Consider the following 21,520-nt stretch of genomic DNA (forward strand, 5'->3'; position numbering starts at 1 on the left):
TACTCCTGGGGTGAAGGCTCTGATTGAGATAGCTCAGTTGCTGAGGTTCTGTGCTAGCCTCAGGGCTATAAGTTCTTGACCTTGAGCATCAGATGCCAGCTGCTCAGGGGTAGAAATTTATGGGTGCAACCTGATAAGCATAAATAGGCTTCCCATACTCATGACCTTGGTTCTACTTGTTTTGATAAACTTTCCCACAATAACCCCTTTAATGAAAAAAAACTTATATAATAAATGTGCTGAACTTGTTAATGGTCAGTTTTCTTCCATCAGAAGTTGGCTGATCCACTGAACCCAATTATTTATTTCTCTATTTTTGTCTCTTTATCTTTTCTCAATTCCCCCACAACCCAGTCTAGGTAGCCCTGAATAAACTGTTTCACAGGATGTGACAAGAGTCGTATTAACAGGGAAAGGGGAAATTGAGTAGGTGGCCAGGGTTTGGGATGGAAGCAGATTTTCTTTGTTGAAGGCAGGAGAAGTTTTTCTTTTGGTTGAATAAGGAAGTCAGAAGAGAGGTCTGTGGGTGTAGGTTTGTTTAGAACAGAAATCAAAGGCCAAATTCTCTGAAAGAAAGAAATATCATTTGCAACTGCCATGCTGTTTCTACTACTTCTGTTACTAGCTGCTCTAGTCCCAGGCAGTGACAGTGAAATTGGTAAGAACTGGGGCAACTGACCAGATGGGTGTGTGTGTGTGTGTGTGTTGATGGCAGTTTCCCCTGCACATACCTGGAGAGAGCGAGGGCCAAGCTGGCCCCATTCTGTGTGTTCTTACTCAAGCCCTCTGTGCTCTCATGGAGGTTGTTGGTAGAGCATGGGACTCTGGGGGCCAGCAGATGTCAGCTAAGGTAACTGTGGCTCTCCACTTTTCCAGATTCTGAGTCTTCCTACTCTGGCACATACTTTCCCATGTTTCTCCCTTCCAATGTTCCATTTATCCCCATTTTATCTACTTTTTTTTTGCCACAGGGTTTGAAGAGCCTGTCTACTACCATATCATCCATACTTCATCCTTTTGCAACAATTCCTGGGTACATCTGGGCTCAGGCTGGTTGGGGGAGCTGCAGATTCACAGCTGGAACATAAGCTCTGGTACCTTCGTTTACCTGTATCCCTGGTCCAGGGGCCACTTCAGTGACAAGGAGTTGATAGACCTGGAAAAATTTTTCTGGGTACACATCATTGGGAAAAAAAGGCAACTGGAAATTATTACCAGACCTTAGAGCTATTAATTTGGTCATAGAGCCCATGGAGGTATTTCAATCTGGGCTTCCTTCTCCTTCAGCTATTCCTTTAGATTATTATTATTATTATTATTATTAAATTTTGAGACAAGTCCTGATAAATTGCCCAGACTGGCCTTGAACATGAACTCCTCCTGAGTTAAGGATTAAAGGTCTGTGCCACTGCACTCAACCAGTCATTATAAATGGGGTGATATGATTTCTCATTATAGTTTTGATTTGCATTTCCCTAATGGCTCATTATATTGAGTATTTCTTCATTTACTTATTGGCCATTTGTTTTTGTTGAGAATGTGTTTTTAGATCAGTTGTCCATTTTTAAGTGAACTACTTTTTCTCTTAGTTTTATATGTATTCTTTTTTTAAATTTTTTGGTTTGTTATACATGACAGTAGAATGCACTATGTCATACATAGATGGAATATAATTTCTCATTTTTCTGAGTGTACATGCTGCAGACTCATATTTGTCATGCCATCACATATATACATACAGAAAAAATGTCTGTTTCATTCTACTATCTTTTCTATCCCTATATCCCTTCACCCCTCCTCCCTTCATTTCTCTCTACCTAATCTAAAGTAACACTATTCTTCTCTAATGCCCCTCACTTTATCATGAATTAACATCTGCATATTAGAGAAAACATTCACCCTTTAGTTTTGTGGGATTGCCTTATTTCGCTTTGCATGATATTCTCCAATTCCATCCATTTACTGGTAAATGCCATAATTTCATTATTCTTTAAAGCTGAGTAATATTCCATTGAGTATATACACCACATTTTCTTTATCCATTCATCTATTGAAGGTCACCAACATTGGTTTCATAGTTTAACTATTGTGAATTGCTATAAACATTGACATGGTTGCATTACAGTAGTATGCCAATTTTAAGTCCTTTGGGTATAAACTGAGGAGTGGGATAGCTGGGTCAAATGGTGGTTCCATTCCAAGTTTTCTGAGGAATCTCCATACTGTGTTCCATAGTGGTTGCACCAAACCAACTGTCCTCTCCTTGCTTTCCATATCCCACACTCAAGAGCAGCAGTCATATATTTTATTTGATTGACGGAAAAATGAAAATGTGGAGCCTTGTCCTAGTTATTCCGGCTTCTATGATAGCATGCCATAGACTGGGTGGTTTACAACCACTACAAAATTTCTTTTCCTGAGTCAGGACAGTTCAAAATTAAGGTAGATTTGTTTTGTAGTGGGTCCTGCATTTTGGTTAATTAAAGTCACCTTCAGAATGTTTCTTCCCATGGTGGAAGGGTAATTTGGTCTCTCTAAGGTCCCTATTATAAGGCACAAATCTCATTTTTGAGGTCTGAGACAGCAGGACCTTCTTACTTCCCAGAGGCCCCACCTCCTAATATCATCACATGGGTGGTCAGGATCCCAATATGAACTTGGGGAAGACATAAAAATTCAGATCATAGCAGGTTTGTGTTCAAAAGGCAGAGAAGGGAGTGCTTTTAAAGGTGCTAAAATACAAAACTTCTTTATTTCTATGGAATGTTATGCATCTGTGTTTTATTTAGTCTCCTGATACTGCATCCCTTGGGCACAGGGAAACTATTAGGATGACTGCAGAAACTCTTAGGCATCTTGGAGGGCTCACTCCATGGTGACATGCAAGTTACCCACTGGCTGCCTTGTTTCTGCTGCCTCGGCTTCTCAAATGATCCTTATGGCTGGTAGACTGTATGGGGAAATTAATCTCCCTTTCCCCAAATGGTCACCCCAACACTAGGCACATGGGTAACCACTGAGAGTTGGAATAAAATTATATGGAGATGCATATGATAGTTGGAACAAGAGTGGGAAAAGGCTCACCCTGACCAGTTACAAAACAACTTGGTTCAGGCTCTGGGTGGGACACTTGTACCTATGTTCTGCCCACACACTGTTGGGTGCATGTCATATTCTCCCTCTGTGCCTGTAAAGTATGAAATAGTGGCAGAGGCTTGTGGTGAGCCGCTTCTGCTGTTTCTGCAGACTATGGTTGCCATTACAAGATGGCGCTGGCTCCGCTGTGGTCTGTGACAAACAACTCCTTATTTGGGAGAGTTGGCGCGTGGTTTTTCACCACCCTATGAGAAAGCTCCACGTGGCAGCTTCGCATTGGGGCTTGAGATGCTTTATTAAGGCTGGGAGGGGCATCCGGGGAGAAGAAGAAGTAATATCAAGGGCCTGAATAAACTGCTGAAAGAAGATTCTGAGTTGCGTCTTCCTTGCGGGCAAGGGGTCGAGACAAATGGTGCCGAAACCCGGGAACCAGAACTTTCAGCAGTCAGGGGTGGTGCACCGGTTAGTCCCAGGTAAGTGGGATCCGCGACCAAAGCGGGGTTAGTCCCAATAAGTGGGATCCGCGATCAAAGCGGGGCAGCTCCTCTGTAAAGAAAGAGAGAGCATTACATTTTATTGCAGCTGCACTGTGTACTTTCGCTTCTACTTTCGCTTTTGTTTTCTGTGTTTCTTTAGTTGTGTCATTTCGCTTTTGTTGAAGTTGCTAAAGGTTTCTCCCTTTCCCCCTCTCTTAAGAGGCATGTTTATAACTTTAACAACAGTGCCAACTCCTCTACAGGAGTAGGTTGGTCCTGGTTTCAATGGCTGATTTCCAATGAGAAGGGGGCTTTAGCCGATATTTCTGCATTGGCTCAATTGCTGGGAGCAAAAAGCTGGCTGGCTAATGTTTCTGGCACTGTTAGGGACAGTGAACGAGGTAATAGACTTACATCTGTTTCGTTCAACTCTCTGCTATATAATGCCACATTGCCCCCTGCAAGGGTCTGTGTCCAATCCCCGTTCTTGCTCCTTTTGGCTAATGACACCTCGTCGGGGATGCTGGATTGTTCTAATGTTACCTGTCTCTTATCTGAGTGTTGGAATGGTTCTTGGACTGTAGCAGTGGTTATGAAAATTCCAACTTTTGTCCCAATCCCAGTCACTGTGGACCCAGATAAATTCCCCATTGTTGAGCTACTTAGAGTCCGCAGGGATTTTGGAATTACGGCAGCTATAGTGACAGCTGTGGCAGTGTCTGCTGCTGCAGCGGTTACGGCCGGAGTGGCCATGGCCAGTCAAGTACAAACTGCTGCCACCATTAATCAAGTTGTTCAACAAACTTCCACCATACTTGAATCCCAAAACACAATTAATCAACATATTTTGTCAGGGATTTTAGCTGCCAACCAAAGAATAGATTTACTCCAAGCTCAGGTAGAAGAATTGGCTGACTTGGTGCTTTTGGGTTGTGTTGACCAACGTGCACATTTATGCATAACCTCTGTCAGATTTAATGATTCCAGGAATGCCTCCCGCATCATTGGCGAATATTTGGCCGGAAATTGGTCCATGGCAGCGGAAGACATGATCCAGTCTCAACTAACCCAGATAGCCGTCTTGAACAGTACTCGTGTCGATCCCGTGACTTTGGGTCAATTCACCGATTGGATATCTTCTGCTTTTTCCTTCTTCAAAGAGTGGGTGGGGGTAGGCATTTTTGGTGCAATGTGTTGCTTTGGTATGTTCCTCTGTTTGTGGTTTCTCTGTCGCCTTAAGGCCCGCAGTGCTCACGATAAGGCTATGATCATACAAGCTCTTGCAGCTTTAGAAAATGGCAACTCACCTCAAGTCTGGCTTGCGCATCTTAAACAGTAAACCTTTGACATGGTCGTTACACCCCAAGTTATTATAACATTGCACTGGGATCGACATGACTTTCCTTGTTATTCTCTTAGTGTTGGAAAGCCCTTGCACTCTGCCGGTCTTACTGCCATTGCACGCAGATGGGTTTCCACACTAGTACTTTTCTATCGCCTTTAAGTCCGTGCCTTTCTTTCAGGGTGCTGTTAACTTGTTTGTCGTTATAAACAGCCACAGTTCAGCCTTAGCTATCCCCCTTCGTCCACCATCGTCACGATACAGGATGCGAGGCAAGGCACTGCACTTGAGTGATCCTTGACGTGGACCTCAAGGAGAGCATGTCCTATTGCATGTGGGTTAGACGCGTCCACGCCCCGCCCCACGAAAAAAGGCGTCGGCTGATATGGCCTCAGATCTGGGGAAGGGCCCTCCTTAGGACTGAGTCATACTATGCAGCCACTTCTGCACAGTGGGATAGGACCTCTACTCTCGCCTGTATTGTTTTAAGAAAACAGAAAGGGGGAACTGTGGTGAGCCGCTTCTGCCGTTTCTGCAGACTATGGTCGCCATTACAAGATGGCGCTGGCTCCGCTGTGGTCTGTGACAAACAACTCCTTATTTGGGAGAGTTGGCGCGTGGTTTTTCACCACTCTATGAGAAAGCTCCACGTGGCAGCTTCGCATTGGGGCTTGAGATGCTTTATTAAGGCTGGGAGGGGCACCCGAGAGGGAGAAGAAGAAGTAATATCAAGGGCCTGAATAAACTGCTGAAAGAAGATTCCTGAGTTGCGTCTTCCTTGCGGGCAAGGGGTCGCGACAGAGGCTGATGGCAGAATGGGCCTACCCTGCCCCTACAATGAGACCTGGTCACTGCAGTGATGGCAGGTTGGAGGTGGAGAGGCAGAGTCTAGAGTTTCCAAGGCCCCAGTCAGTGGGGAGCAGGTAAAAAAGTGCTGAGCATACAGGTGAGATTGTGGAAGGAAGAACCCTTCATAAGCTGGAGATGATGCTATGAGCTCTTGCAAATTTATGAAATTCATTTATGAAATCCAAATTCAAAAAAGGTACTATAAAATTCAAGGTAGTAATCACAGAGAATTAAATGTGTTACTAGATTGGCTGCATGCCCCACAGAGCCAGCCCTGGATATATGATCCACAGACTCAGTAGTTGATACTGTTTCAGAGGACAATCATAGGGGCTTCTGAAAAAGGAAATAAAGTAATCGGTGATGTCAGAGATTTGAATGAGGTGGAGTGGGGGTAGGGCAGGGAAGAGGTCACATGGGGGATAATTCAAAATTATTACAATAACAGAAAATGCTTAAGATCCTGGGTTCCATACCCAGCAATAAAAGAAGTGTTCCTAGTGGTAAGGGACTTTTCAGAGTCACACAAGTCTTGTTCCATAGCAGTTGAACTAGGGGAAGATGAATAGGATGGAAGTTTGACAATGAGAGAAGTTGGAAGACTGGGAAGAGAGTCAGAATAGCTGGGGAAATGGGAAACTGAGTAGGTGGTCAGAGTTTTGAAAGGGAACAGATTTTCTTTGTTTCAGGCAGAAAAGTTTTGTGTTTTGGTTGAATAAGGAAGTCAGAAGAGAGGTCTGTGGGGTAGGTGTGTTTAGAACAAAAATCAAAGGACGACTTCTCTGAGAGAAAGAAGTAGCATCTGCAAGGGCCATGCTGTTTCTGCTACTCCCCTTGCTTACTGCTCTCTTCCCAGGAGGTGACAGTGGTAAGAACCGGGGCAACTGACCAGTTGTGTGTGTGTGTATGTGTGTGTGTGTGTGTGTGTTTTGATGATAGTTTCCCCTGCACATACCTGGAAAGAACAAGGGTCAAGCTGGCCCCATTCTGCATGTTCTTACTCAAGCCCTCTGTGCTCTCATGGAGGTTGTTGGTAGAGCATGGGACTCTGGGGGCCAGCAGATGTCAGCTAAGGTAACGGTGGCCCTCCACTTTTCCAGATTCTGAGTCTTCCTACTCTGACACCTACTTTCTCAAGTCTCTCCCTCCCAATGTCACATTTCTCCCCTTGTATCTATTCTTTTGCCACAGGTTTGAAGGAGCTTGTCTCCTACCATCTCATGCAGACGTCATCCTTTCACAACCATTCCTGGGTACATCAGGGCTCAGGCTGGTTGGGTGAGCTGCAGACTCACAGATGGAACAGCAGCTCTAATACCATCGTTTACCTGTATCCCTGGTCCAGGGGCAACTTCAGTAATAATGAGTTGATGGATCTGGAAAAGTTTTTCCATGTATACTTCAGTGACCATCAGGAATTTTACATTTTTCAATTAATGTTTAAAGGTGAGTTCCCTTTTCCTTGCTGGGAGAATAAACTGATGAAGAGTGGGACATCTCAGTGAACTGGTATTCCTCAGGGAAACACCCTTTCTGCTCTGAATCTTATTCCACTCTCTTTAGTATAAAACTGCAACCACACTCTGGGCACGTGTAATAAACATAACCAGATTCTTCAAAAACTTCAGTTTTTGCCACTTATGAACTGCTCTCTCATTGGCTGCAGGGCTGTGTGTTATTATCTCCCCTCAGAGGCATCCAGGGGGCACCCTTTTCCCAAGTTTTAACTCAGCTTCTTCATTCTTTGTTTGACTCCTTACAGTGTGGTTTTCTTTCCCATTTAATCTCTTCAGTCATTCCCATCTAAACTGTCATAGTGACCATGGATACATTCACCCTGGTTAGTTAGAGTCTCAGCTCTCTCACATTAAGTCCTTCACCCCCCACACCATCACTAATATCTTTGAACAATTCCCTCCCTTCCTCATATTATCATCTCTTCCTCCACCTCCAGCTCCTACCAGTTCCCCTTTCTGTGAACCTCAGCTCAAACCACACTGGGGTCCATCCCCTAAACTCCCCAAACTCCCTTCTGCTTGTGTTTCCTTTTGCTTCCACTCATTCCATTTTCTCCCTTTTCTCCTCTAATTCATTACTCTTCTTCTCCAGATCCCTTTGATCTACAGGTGACAGCAGTCTGTGAACTGCACTCTGGGAAGTCCTGGGTAGGCTTTGTGTGGATAGCTATCCAAGGATATGATTTCCTGAGCTTCCAGAATGAAACATGGTCACCATCTCCAAAGGGTGGAAGAAAGGCCCAGAAAGCCTGCGAAATACTCAATATGAACCAAGCCTACACTCATAGGGTACATACACTCCTCAGTGACACCTTCCCACGTTTCACCTTGGGTCTTCTTGATGCAGGAAAGGCTCATCTCCAGCAACAAGGTCAGTCTTGTACCTAAATTTCCAAGAATTTTTCTGTTTTGAAGTCAAATTTAGGATAAAAAGAGATGAGGAATCCGAGTGACATTTGCAGAAGGGGGAAGTATATATTCATGTAGTCTCATGTGGAGTTCTGAACCTCTCAGTGTATGTTACAGTGTGTGTCTGGATGTGTTTTCTGTCTTTTGCAGTGAAGCCTGAGGCCTGGCTGTCCAGTGGCCTCAGTCCTGGGCCTGGCCATCTGCTGCTGGTGTGCCACGTGTCTGGCTTCTACCCAAAGCCTGTGTGGGTGATGTGGATGCGAGGGGAACAGGAGCAGCTGGGCACTCAGAGAGGTGACATCCTGCCCAATGCTGATGGGACATGGAATCTCCAAGCAACCCTGGACGTGGCAGCTGGGGAGGCGGCTGGCCTGGCCTGCAGGGTGAAGCACAGCAGCCTAGGAGGGCAGGACCTCGTCCTCTACTGGGGTGGTAAGAGTGGGACCCACTCCTGAGATGGGGGATATCTTCTAGCAGAGCATGAGGACCAGGTAAAAAATTGGGATTGATAAATTTCCTATCAAAAAAGAAGAAAAAGATATAATTCAAAGAGTGGAAGAATTTAAAATAAGGAATCTGTAGATGCAGATTCAAACAACATTGTTGGTGTCCACTTGAATCTGCAGCACCTCCTAGTGCCCTGGGCTGGATCCTCTTGGCAGTGATAGTGGCCCTGGCTCTTCTGGCAGGTCTTGGATTTTGGTTTATGAAACGCTGGTGAGTTCTTTGTATCAATCTTTCCTGTTTGTCCCTCCTCCCCAGTGCTCTTCCCTTCTTTTTAATCTTTGTTTTCACTTTTTCTTCTCCTCCCAGCCCCATTTCCATTTTCTCCTCTGTTCTCACCTCCACCTTATGAAGGTCTGTTATTTTTTTGTTCACGTAGGACACAGTGTGAAGCTCCCTGCAGTGCTCTCTCTTTGAAATGAGGACCCAGCTACCCAGGTGCCCAGTGTACCCATGAACACTGCATGATGATATTATCACTTCAACTCTCCTTGTTAAAACTTTGCCATTCATTTCTGCTCCATGATCATATACCAATATATGCTCAATGTAATCTTGTAGGATTTGTTGTTCTAACCTGGCTTCTGTGGGTTCAACTCTGAATGGAACAGGATGTTTTCAGTGTCAGCCTGGTTAGATGTAATGTATCATCAGATGCATTTCAGGTGTCACATCCTCCAGGGGTCCTTCCTTGATCCACAGTGGGAAGCCATCTCTCCTCCATCTGTGCATCCCCAGACTTCAATTGTACCTCTCACTGCCTGGCATCTCTGGCAATTGTGTAGGTTCATTTCTTCTTTTAAATTTTTAAAAGTTTGAGAGCCAAGCACATGCTTTTTAAGTCTCTGTATCCCCAGTAAAGTGTCTAGCCTATATGTAGTATGTTCTCAATAAAAACTTGTGTGGAATTTAAATAAGGTTTGTAGGGTTTTTTGTTTGTTGTTTGTTTAACTCTCTTCCTTCCTGACACCTGTGTTGTACTTAAGACATTTGAGTCTTGTTTGGCCAGGAGACTTTGTGCTTTCTTAGTTCTACATTCTTTTCTGAGTCTCTGAGGGGAAACACAGTTTTGATCGTACCAATTCTGTTGTTAGATTTTAAGGAAATATAAGCATAAAACTATTGTTCCAAGTGCTCTAAACCAAAAGATCAGGGAAAGATGAAGGTCCTCCCTATCCAGTGAGCTTTATGGTCAAGCAGCAGATTCATTACATGGGAGTTTGGTAGAAATGTAGACTCTATGGCCTGTTCTCAGATTTACTGAATTCCAGTTCTCATTTCAACAAAATCATCAGAAAGAGTCACAGATACATTAAAGTTTAAGAGGTACCTCATGGTGGTGATACCTGAAATATGGCCCAAGTACATCACTGAGGAGGGAATGAAAAATGAGGAGCCAAAGTGCTGCCCTTGAGGATTGAAGTAGGTCCAGGTGAGTAAGGTGCATTCGCAGCAGTTATGTTCTCTACAGTTGCTGCTGCAAACAATGTTAGTGACCACTGAGCCATGCTCCTAGGGTAAATAGAGGGGTAGGTTCCTTTGAGTTTCTGTTCTCAGTGTTTTTATTAACTGATCAATACATATCCTTGTTTTTGTGTGTTTTGTTTAAAAATCTTATTTTATCTATGTTTTCAAGTAATTCATTGTATGCCATATTATTTAAATAAAAACATTATCAGAGAAGTGTTTAACAATTTTCTGACCCTGATTAATGTGATCACATGTATCCTTGGATTTTAATCTTCCAACAGTGCTGTCTATCATATTTAACAAAAAATCAGTTGTCATCTCAAGAAACCCCAAATTTAGTTGTTTTTCTTAGCTTTATCATAGCATTATAGATGTTACTTTACAATGTAACTTCACCTAATAGTCATCAAATTTTATCTTTCCTTTCCAGTGCATTGTGTTGTTCATTAACACTGAACTCACAGCCAACAGCAGTATAACTATAACAAAGCTGATCTAAAACACCTTCTTCCTGTGTAATACACATCACAGCCTTTTTCAGTATAAGGACATTGGATAGCACTGTGGAGATAGGTTTGGGGCCATTTAAGTTGACAATATCAGTGACAAAGAGCACAAAATGTGAAAACCATGGCACTCACTAGGCCACACAGGACGCTCATCCTGCAGTGAGAAGGGAAACCTGAAGACAGAGTATCACCTTTCTTTGACTTTCATAGGGAATGTGTTCTTCCTTTGACTCCCATTTTGCACCACTCTGTACATATCTATGAGTAACTGCAAAAGCACTGTGAATACTTAACTTGGGGTCATAAAAAATTTCACACGTAGACAAATTAGAAATTCAGATATCCTGACTAATGAGGATTGACTAATGACCCCAACCAGCAGTATGAGTTAAGACATCCATGACCAGACTTCAATTATTTTATATTCATAAACTGATTTAACAGTTCTTAGACACCTACTGTATACCTACTATGCAGCAGGTACCTATTGAGTATAGTGTAATGGAAGAAAAATATCATCCCACTGTGTTCTGAGCTGGAAAATTTTGACTACCCACTTTGATTGTACAGTTTATTATTTTCATTGTTTTTTTTTTCTTGGCTTCCAGAAAAAACTTACTCGAGGTGAGCTTTGGAATAGGGATTTAGTCTCATTTTGCTTAGGCAGCAAGAGGAGGGAACCCAGGTGAATGGGAACATCTAGAGAGATCAGATACAGATGCCAGAACATATAAGAAAATTTTCCATGGATTTCCTCTTGAGAAATTTATTCCTGCATTCACTTGTCCTTCCTTCACTCATCACACATCTATCCTTTATTATATGTATGGCAAATATATTCACTGAGAATATCTTCAAAATGGAATTAGGCTTGTTGAGATTACAAATGCAGCATGCAGATCTTATTTAATGCTGATCATAACTGTGGAAAAATATGGGGAAGTAGCCTAGAGGCAGCTAAAATCCTACATTTAAAACAAAGTTTCATCTACAAAGCTCCCCACACCAATATGGTTTACTTAAAAGTACCAAATTGAGTTTGCCCTTTCATCTTAAATTAGTGGTTTAAGAAAATTATCCTTACAAACAAACAGTTGTCATTGTAGGTGAGCAGTCTATATCAGGCACCAGGATTTCAATTTGGAACAGAGTGAAAAATCAATTTTTCTGTTTGAACACCTGCTGATGCTTGTGAATGTTTATATTTCACCACTAGGTGGCACAGAGAGCTGAACAGTTAACCCAGGCTTTGGAATATTGTGGCTTTTTTTAGGAAAAACAAAAAGATTAACTTTTGAATTTTGTGTACATGTGTGACAACATAACATGACAGTAGCAGACACCTCTGTACTGCCTTTGCCGAAGCAACTGTGACAGGCTCTCTTCAGCTGCATTGCCCACCCTCTGCACCTTTGCCCCAAGACTTTTCCTGCAATGTGATTGGGACACCTGAGAGAAGCTATTTAGCTTTTGTCAATGCTCAGAACTGCAAATGTTGGGGTATAACACCTCATGGACAGGTCATGAATATGCACTCTTCTCATTTCTCAGATAGATATTTCAGAGACACAATCTGTATGGAGAAATCAGAAGCCCCCAGCAAGATCAGATCCCAGTTTTTCATAGCAGTGACCAGCCTGATAGCATCATGTATTGGCATTCCCCTCCTTCCTGTTTTACCCTTCCTAAAGTCTCCTCCTGCTACCTGTTATCATGTTCCCAAATAAAGTTTTATCTTTAAATCTCCCAAAGTGGGTTTTGTCTTTTTTTCTGTTTTAGGATCTGCACTGAAAAAGAAATTCAAGAACAATCCACTACTATGTCAGCACTCAGAAGTTCAGTGCTTCTCTTTCCAGTCAGTAACCTCTTAAAGGCAACCAATATTCTGATGTCTGCCACCCTAGAATATTTCTGATTCCATTTTTTGAATCTCATATTTTATAATCTTAATGGTAAGTACTACTAAATGTTGATTTTTTTTACTGAATATTATTTTTGGGACATTTATCCATGTTGTTCCATGTAGCAGTAGTTCAATCTTTTCCTTGTTGTGTGGTGTTATGTCATGTAACTATGCAGTTTTTATTTCATTCTGCTGTAAATGGACATTTTAATTGCTGCTAGATTTTAGCTATTTTGAACAATGCTGCATTTGGGATTTTTGTACATATCTTTTCTTTTTGGTGGTGCTGAAGATTTGACCCAGGGGCACTCTACCTGTGAGCCACATCCTCAACTATTTTTAAATATGGTATTGCAAAGTTGCTCATCATGGCCAGAAACTTGTGATCCTCCTGTCTAGCCATCCAAATAGCTGGGATTACCACTTTATACATGTCCTTATGAACATAAGCACCTGTTTCTCTTGGAAATACACATAGAGCTGGGATTGCTGGGTCAGAGGTCATGTGTATTTTTTTAATTGTTTTTCTATTTTACATTTTATTTTTGCTTATTAACACCTACTAACTGTGCAATTTTTTGTTTGTTTGTTTTTGTTTGGTACTGGGGTTTGAAATCAGGGGCACTCAACCACTGAACCACATATCCAGCCCTGTTTTGTATTTTATTTAGATACATGGTCTCACTGAGTTGCTTAGTACCTCTCCATTTCTGAGGCTGGTTTTGAACTCATGATCCTTCTGCATCAGCTTCCCTAGATGCTGGAATTTTAGGTGTGCACCATCATGCCTTGCATATTAATGGGGTTTGATGTGATAGTTCTACACATGCATATAACATGCAAGGATCCAATTTCACTTTCCTTTATCCACCTCCCCTATTCTGTACATTGTCTCTTCACTTTGTTAATTGCTTCCTTTGCCTTCACAACTTCTATGAATTACTATTCTATATTCATTTTGAAAATTTTTAGCTTTCATGTATGAGAGGGCATATGCACTACTTGTCTTTCAGTGTCTGGGCTTGTTTCATTTAATATAATGTCCTCCAGTTCCGTCCATTTTGCTGCAAATGTCAGGATTTTCTTTATGGTCTAATAATATTCCATTGTGTATATGTGGATTAAAAATCCATCTGTTAAGAGACACCTAGACAATTTAATATCTTAGCTATTATGAATAGTACTGCATAAACATGAATTCCTACATTTCTCTTTGGCATGCTAATTTACTGTCCTTTGAATAAACACCCAGAAGTGGAATAGTTGAATCATGTGGTAGATCAATTTTCAGTTTGTTTGAGGATCCACCATACTGATACTCTTCTCCATGGTGACTGTACTAATTTTACATGCTCACTAGCAGTGTGTAGGAATTCCTTATTTGCACCAACACTAGTAGGTTATTTATTTATTTGGTTCTGGGGATTTAACCCAGGGGTATTTTACCACTGAGTTAGATCTCCAATTATTTTAACATTTTATTTTGAGACATGACCTTGATGAGTTGCCCAGATTGGCCTTGAACTTAAATTCCTCCTGTTTGAGTCAGGAATTAAGGGAGTGTGCCACTGCACTCAACCAGCCATTCTAAATAGGGTGAGATGATATCTCATCATAGTTTTGATTAGCATTTCCCTCATGGCTAATTGTATTGAATATTTCTTTGTTTACTTACTGGTCATTTGCATTTGTTTAAGAGTGCCTTTTTATTTGACTTGAACATTTTTAATTGGACTACTTTTTTTCTTTTTTCCTATGTATTCTTGATATTAACCCTCTGTGAGATACATAGGAGACAAACACTTTCTCCCATTCTATACATTGTCTCTTCACTTTGTTAATTAATTCCTTTTCTGTACAGAAGCTTTTCAGTTTGATGTTATTTCATTTGTCAATTTTTGCTTTTTTTCCCTGTGATTTTGGGGGTTTTATCCAGGAAATCATCATCTTTGCCAATGTCGTGATTTCCCCTGTTTCCTGTACTAGTTTGAAATTTGAAGTCTTTTATCCATTTTGAGTTGAGTATTTCCAGTGTCACAGATGGGGGTCCAGTTTCTGTCTTCTACATGTGGATATCCACTTTTCCCAGCACTATTAATTGAAGAGACCATCATTTCTTCAATATGTGTTTTAGGGGCCTTTGTTGAGAATCAGGTGAGTGTAGGTATGTGGGTTTATTCCTGGGGTCTCTACTCTCTTTTGTTGGTCTGGGTGTCTATTTTTATGCCAATATCAATCTGTTTTTGTTACTATGGGTCTGTTGTGTGTCCTGAAATCAGGTGTTGTGATGCTTATAGCTTTCTTCTTTATGTTCAAGATGGTTTTGGCTCTTTGGTATGTCTTTTGCTTTTATATAAATTGTAGCACTGCTTTTTCTAGCTCTGTGAAGAATGACATCGGTGTTTTGGTGGGGATGACATTGCATCTGTAGATTACTTTGAAAAGTATGGACATTTTAACAAACATAAATTCTTCCAGGCCATGAGCGTGACAAGTCTTTCCTGTTTGTGTGTTTTCTTCAATTTCAAGGCTACTTGTTCTCTGGGTCATGGGTGCCACCTGGGCTTGGAAGCCTAAGTCTTGGACTTTCTGCTTGACTTGGTCTCCAAGCAGCTGAGGTTGTGGTGATGTATTCATCCTTATAGTCACGGGGAAATGATGGTGAAGTTGGAAGTACAGCTGTGAATACTAGGACATAGGGCAGGACCAACTCTAGTAATGGGTCCAAATGTAAGATGGCACCCATCCTAGATCATGGGAACTGTAAAACGTAGAATATGGGTTCCAATTCTGTGACAATACAGTCATGTGAACTCTGGGTGACTCTCCAAATTGTGTTTGGGCTCTATGTGTTCTGTGGAAGTCTCCTGTGCAATCATCTGTGGTGGCAATGGGAACCATTTTGGAGCTTCTGCACCTTTTTTTCTCATAAAAAGTCTGTTTTGGTCAATCCAGGTGGGACAGAGTGTGGGAGAGAGAGGATGACTCACTTTCCTATCTTCAGTTTTTGTGTACTACTTGGATTGCGTTACTTGCCTGCTAATCTCTGCCTTACTTTCTTAGTTACTCCATTCTGAATACAGTTATATATTCTTTTTGTGTGTAGGAGGGAGAAGTAGTGATAGGCTACTCTATTTGGCCATAGTACTAACATCAAATTTTCTTTTTTTAAAAGACAGTAAATTAGCTATAGCATTGATAAGCAGTACTAACTTTCTTGTATTATGAAAAAAAATATACATATATATTTGCTTTCTGTCCCACTCAGATTGGCTCATAGCCAAGACCAACTTCTCCTTACAGACAAAAAATAAGGGGAAATCTGCAGTGGTCCTACTGTCATAGCAAATGACCACACAGATTTCCACAGAAGTCACAGACCCCAAACACAATAACACAATATATCATCTCTCCATCTCTCTCTCTCTCTCTCTCTCTCTCTCTTTCTATTCTCTGGTTTAAGCTTCTTATTCTCCTCACTTATTTATTTAATCTTGTGTTGATGCAACTTTGTCTCAGTTATTTAGATTTATAATAAATCCTAATAATCACTAGAATACTTTTCCTACTTTGCATTTTTCCAGCACATCTTGGGCATTCTTGATTCCTTCTTTGCTTTGAAATATTTTTAGAATTCACTTGTCAAGTTCCTTGGAAATACTACTGAATTTGACTAAGATTTTACAGATATTTAGTTGAATTTGAGGAGACTACATGTCTGTAATATTGATTGTTTTATAACAGCCTGCATGGTTTTCCTTGTGACATCATTTAAAGATTCTTTTAGAGGCTAAATATGTAGAATATAAAGGAATATTTCTGACATTTATGCTTTTGTTATTACTGAGAAAACAGTATTTTGAACAACATGCATGAAAGAATTCCAGGCATAAAAATCTAGTAACGATTACAAAACAAGTGCAACCAAGGGTCAGTAATTTTCTAGAGTACATTGGGAGTCAAGCAAAACCTTCTCAGCAATATCAATATATTCAACACCTTGAAGAAGTCCACTGGAATGGCTAAGATCTTCTCTGTTTGTCATCCTGAAAGTCCAGGAATATGAGAGAAAGCCTAACCAGGAGAGACCTATTTGAGATAAGAACAGAAATAAGTTCTCAGAAAATGGTAGCGCAAGACACATCCAATTTTAAATTTTTTTCCCCCTGTGGTGAGGGTGGTGCTATTTTTCAAATTATCTTACTTTGAAACATAAGAACAGATAAGGCATAAAGCAAATATATAAAATTAAAAGTACAATTATACATTCAACTTCAATGCAGCAAAGTTGATTGGTTTCTTGAAATCAAGTCATGAAACAGAACACTGCAGTACTGTGGTTTTGTGTGACTTGTCCTGCTAAAGTTCATGTGCTGGAATCTTGGTCCCCAATATTGCCAGGTGGTAGATCTTCAAAGGGTGAGGCCTAGTGGAAAGTGATCAGGTCCTGGGAGCCACACTATAGTTTTGATGGTGAATGTCCTCAAAGGCTCGTGTTTTAAATGTTTGGTTCCCCGGGTGGGTTTAATGGGAGGTGGTGGAAACTTTAGGAGGTAAAGTCTTTAGGTCACTGAAAGCTTGCCCTTGATGAGGATTGCAAGACATCTGTCCTTCCTCTTTCTTGTCTACCTTCTCTTTGCTCCCTGGGTTGTGATGCTATGAGTTTTGATCTTCCATATTCTCCAAGCATGAGGTGCATCCTTGCCATAAAACCAAAGTGATGGGGTCACCTGATTGTGGACTGGAACTTCTAAGACTGTGAGCTAAATAAATCTTTTTTTTTTTCCTTTGGAAAGTTAATCATCTCAGGTATTTAATTTTAGTGATGGAGAAATGGCTAACAGAGGACACCACCCTGTGTTCATCAGCTTTCTACTGAAGAGTTAGGAGAAGGTGACACCTGAACTCTGAAGGTATCATATGTGGAATTTAGTATGTAGGTTCAACTTCAATCCTTTCTGACATCTTCATAAATTTTTGGATTAAAAACCGGTTGAGATCTTCTCCTGGGTATGTGCTCTCACTGCCTTGGCTATGCCTGATTACTTCAGCCAAACTTCTGGTGCTCACAGTGAACAAGGCCATGTAAACAGGGTAATGCAAATTAAACATATTTAGCAAAGCTCATTCTTTTTTCTGTACTTTCTCTGATATGCTATGTATGTGGGTGGTTAATACGTGATTTTCTCTAGTGTTTCACCTTTTATATTCTTTTATCTTTTTTCCCTTGAATTGAATTTAACCACTGGTATGTAGTAGACATATTTGAATGCCATTAAGAAATAAATATACAAACAATAACTTTGTTTTACATGTGTCTTATATTATGAGCTCCCTGGATCTCTTTATTTTCTTTCTTCATTTTGGAAAATTAAAATTATTTTTCAGACTCATTAACTCTACCTTTAAACTTTTGCCTTTTGTTTTGTTTTGTGTTATTGTTTGATTTCTGTTTTTATTTTTTCTTTTTGTGGAAATTCAAACATTTTATTGAGGCATACAAAATGGTTTACCTACTAGTCATTTACACCACATGGAATTTTCATAAATTGATTAATCTCCTGTGATCCAAACCCAGATCAAGAAACAGAATATTATTATCACCTCAAATCTCCAATTTGTTCGTGTTCTGCATGTTACGCACTATCTTGATGATTAATAACACATTTTTTGCCCACTTTTCTGATGAGTGGACTCATATAGTCTGTTCTTGTCTAGGATTTGCTTTTCTCAATTATTAAATATGAGAAGTTAATCCATAATGTTGAATATATTTGTAGGTCGTTTATTTTCATTGTAGTATGTTTAAATTGAATTTTATTTTTATGTTTTTTTCCTTGTAAAATAGACTGCTATTTTCTCTCCTGACAGAGAAAAAAAATGATGATCCAATAGAGATTCAAAAAATATTATCATTTAAGTTTATTCAAGCAAGTATTCAAAGATGAGAGCAGCTCATGGTAGAATACTACTGTGGTGAGCCGCTTCTGCCGTTTCTGCAGACTATGGTCGCCATTACAAGATGGCGCTGGCTCCGCTGTGGTCTGTGACAAACAACTCCTTATTTGGGAGAGTTGGCGCGTGGTTTTTCACCACCCTATGAGAAAGCTCCACGTGGCAGCTTCGCATTGGGGCTTGAGATGCTTTATTAAGGCTGGGAGGGGCATCCGAGGGAGAGAAGAAGAAATATCAAGGGCCTGAATAAACTGCTGAAAGAAGATTCCTGAGTTGCGTCTTCCTTGCGGGCAAGGGGTTGCGACAAGTGGTGCCGAGACCCGGGAACCAGAACTTTCAGCAGTCAGGGGTGGTGCACCGGTTAGTCCCAGGTAAGTGGGATCCGCGACCAAAGTGGGGTTAGTCCCAATATTTGGGATCCGCGATCAAAGCGGGGTTAGTCCCAGGTAAGTGGGATCCGCGACCAAAGCGGGGCAGCTCCTCTGTAAAGAAAGAGAGAGCCTTACATTTTATTGCAGCTGCACTGTGTACTTTCGCTTCTACTTTCGATTTTGTTTTCTGTGTTTCTTTTGTTGTGTCATTTCGCTTTTGTTTTTTGTGCTTCTTTTGTTGTTGTGACGACAGGGATGCTTCCCTGTAAAAGGAAGAGAGCGGGGAATTCATAGAACGGAACGCTCCCCTGTAAAAGGAAGAGAGCGGGGACTTTTGTACTTTCACTTTCTTTATAGCTCTAAAAACATTATGGGCGTTGCTTCTTCAAGCCCAATTTTGTTGGCCCTAGATGGGTTGTTACATTCAAAAGGACTTAAGATAAAGCAGAGTACTTTGCAGATGTTTTTAAGAGAAGCTGATATAGCGGCTCCTTGGTTTGCTTTTTCAGGGAGTCTTACGGTTCCCAGCTGGGACAAATTAGGGAAAGATCTAGATTTCGCTCGTGAGCAAGGCACCTTAGAGGGTGGCATTATACCACTTTGGAAGTTAGTTAGAGGATGTATAACAGATGGTAAATGCCAGGAAGCTGTGAGTGAGGGTCAAGCTATTCTTGAGCAACTGCATGAGGAAAAATCTGAAGGATCATGTAGTGAAGTGGCAGAGAGTATTAAAAGTAACAGTAGTGAGAAGGCAAAAGAGCCTGAAGATAAAAATAGGAGAAGGCTCTACCCAGACTTGACCGAATTAAAAACGCCTGAGAACACAAGCAACTCAGAGAGTTCTGAGGACCTTGATATATTGTTACAACAACTACATAAGATAAAAATGAAAAAGAAGAAAAAGGAGACACAGGGCACGCAGGCCTACTGTAAGAAGGGGAAGGGAGTTAACATCGGTCAACAAAACTCTGAGGAGGAGGAGGTAGAATATCTAGAAGAAGATATGGTGCAGATTGCCCCACCTCTGTATGTCGGGGGGAGCCAAGGTTCCAGGAGATCTTTTCATGCACAAGTTTGGAGGACAGTTAATACAGATATAGGACTTGCATACCCTGTATTTCAGGACAATAACAGGGGAAGATATCATGAGCCTTTAGACTTTAAGATAATTAAAACCTTGGCAGAATCTGTCCGCACTTATGGCATAGATGCCGCTTTCACTCTCACTCAGGTGGAGGGACTTACTAGATTTTGCATGACTCCCTCAGATTGGGCTAGTCTAGTCCGCGCTTGTGTTTCCCCAGGGAAATATTAGGAGTCCAAAGTTGGCTGTTTAATGTTTCTGGCAGTACCCAAGACTCGGAGCGAGGTAGGAGGCTTAAAATTTCTGCAAATAATTCACAATTATCTAATGCTACATTACCCTCCACAGCAGTCTGTCTCCAATCTCCGTTCCTGTTTCTTTTGGCTAATGTTACATTACAGGGGATGCTTAATTGTTCTAATATTACCTGTTATTTGTCTGAGTGTTGGAATGGTTCTTGGACTGTAGCAGTTGTTATGAAGATTCCAACTTTTGTCCCAATCCCAGTCATTGCGGACCCAGATAAATTCCCCATTGTTGAGCTACTTAGAGTCCGCAGAGATTTTGGAATTACGGCAGCTATAGTGACAGCTGTGGTGGTATCTGCTGCTGCAGCAGTTACAGCTGGAGTAGCCATGGCCAGCCAGGTTCAAACTGCTGCTACTATTAATCAGGTTATTCAACAAACATCCACCGTACTTGAATCTCAAAGTAGAATTAATCAACATATTTTATCTGGGATTCTGGCTGCTAATCAAAGGATAGATCTGCTTCAAGCTCAAGTTGAGGAATTGTCTGATCTAGTACATTTGGGTTGTGTTGATCAACGTGCACATTTATGTATAACCTCTGTCAGATTTTATGATTCCAGAAATGCCTCCCGCATCATCGGGGAATATTTATCCGGAACCTGGTCCATGGAAGCAGAAAACTTGATCCAGTCTCAACTAACTCAGATTGCTGTTCTGAATAGCACCCGTGTTGAACCAGTGACTTTGGGTCAATTCACCAGTTGGCTATCCTCTGCCTTTTCCTTTTTTAAGGAATGGGTGGGAGTGGGCATTTTTGGTGCAATGTGTTGCTTCGGTATGTTCCTCTGTTTGTGGTTTCTCTGTCGCCTTAAGGCCCGCAGTGCTCATGATAAGGCTATGATCATACAAGCTCTTGCAGCTTTAGAAAATGGCAACTCACCTCAAGTCTGGCTTGCGCATCTTAAACAGTAAACCTTTGACATGGTCGTTACACCCCAAGTTATTATAACATTGCACTGGGATCGACATGACTTTCCTTGTTATTCTCTTAGTGTTGGAAAGCCCTTGCACTCTGCCGGTCTTACTGCCATTGCACGCAGATGGGTTTCCACACTAGTGCTTTTCTAACATCTTAAAGTCCGTGCCTTTCTTTCAGGGTGCTGTCAACTTGTTTGTCATTATAAACAGCCACAGTGCAGCCTCAGCTATCCCCCTTCGTCCACCATCGTCACGATACAGGATGCGAGGCAAGGCACTGCACTTGAGTGATCCTTGACGTGGACC

The 21,520-nt window shown here is 41.3% G+C and overlaps 1 protein-coding gene across 1 annotated transcript; it reads left to right on the plus strand.

Moving 5' to 3' along the window:
- Nucleotides 1-597: 597 nt before the first annotated feature.
- Nucleotides 598-9,595, plus strand: LOC124082554 (T-cell surface glycoprotein CD1a-like). The gene is made up of 7 exons (XM_058574124.1): nt 598-658; nt 972-1,220; nt 6,955-7,209; nt 7,873-8,151; nt 8,340-8,618; nt 8,816-8,906; nt 9,073-9,595. Exons 1-7 carry the CDS (start codon nt 598-600, stop codon nt 9,113-9,115), a joined length of 1,257 nt encoding a protein of 418 aa, XP_058430107.1. The 3' UTR covers nt 9,116-9,595.
- The last annotated feature ends 11,925 nt before the right edge of the window (nt 9,596-21,520 follow it).

The sequence above is a fragment of the Marmota monax genome, unplaced genomic scaffold, assembly GCF_021218885.2.
Source record: "Marmota monax isolate L192 unplaced genomic scaffold, Marmota_monax_Labrador192_F-V1.1 WCK01_AAM20220418_F8-fsc00145, whole genome shotgun sequence".
In the NCBI taxonomy this organism is placed as follows: Eukaryota; Metazoa; Chordata; class Mammalia; order Rodentia; family Sciuridae; genus Marmota; species Marmota monax.

What these genes read in the sequence shown, in the direction of transcription:
- LOC124082554 (XM_058574124.1), top strand. Translation starts at nt 598, where the DNA reads ATGCTGTTTCTACTACTTCTGTTACTAGCTGCTCTAGTCCCAGGCAGT. An exon ending in ACTGGAAATTATTACCAGAC is followed by an intron (nt 1,221 to 6,954) that starts CTTAGAGCTATT and finishes CTTTTGCCACAG; the next exon opens with GTTTGAAGGAGCTTGTCTCC. An exon ending in TTTTGGTTTATGAAACGCTG is followed by an intron (nt 8,907 to 9,072) that starts GTGAGTTCTTTG and finishes TTGTTCACGTAG; the next exon opens with GACACAGTGTGAAGCTCCCT.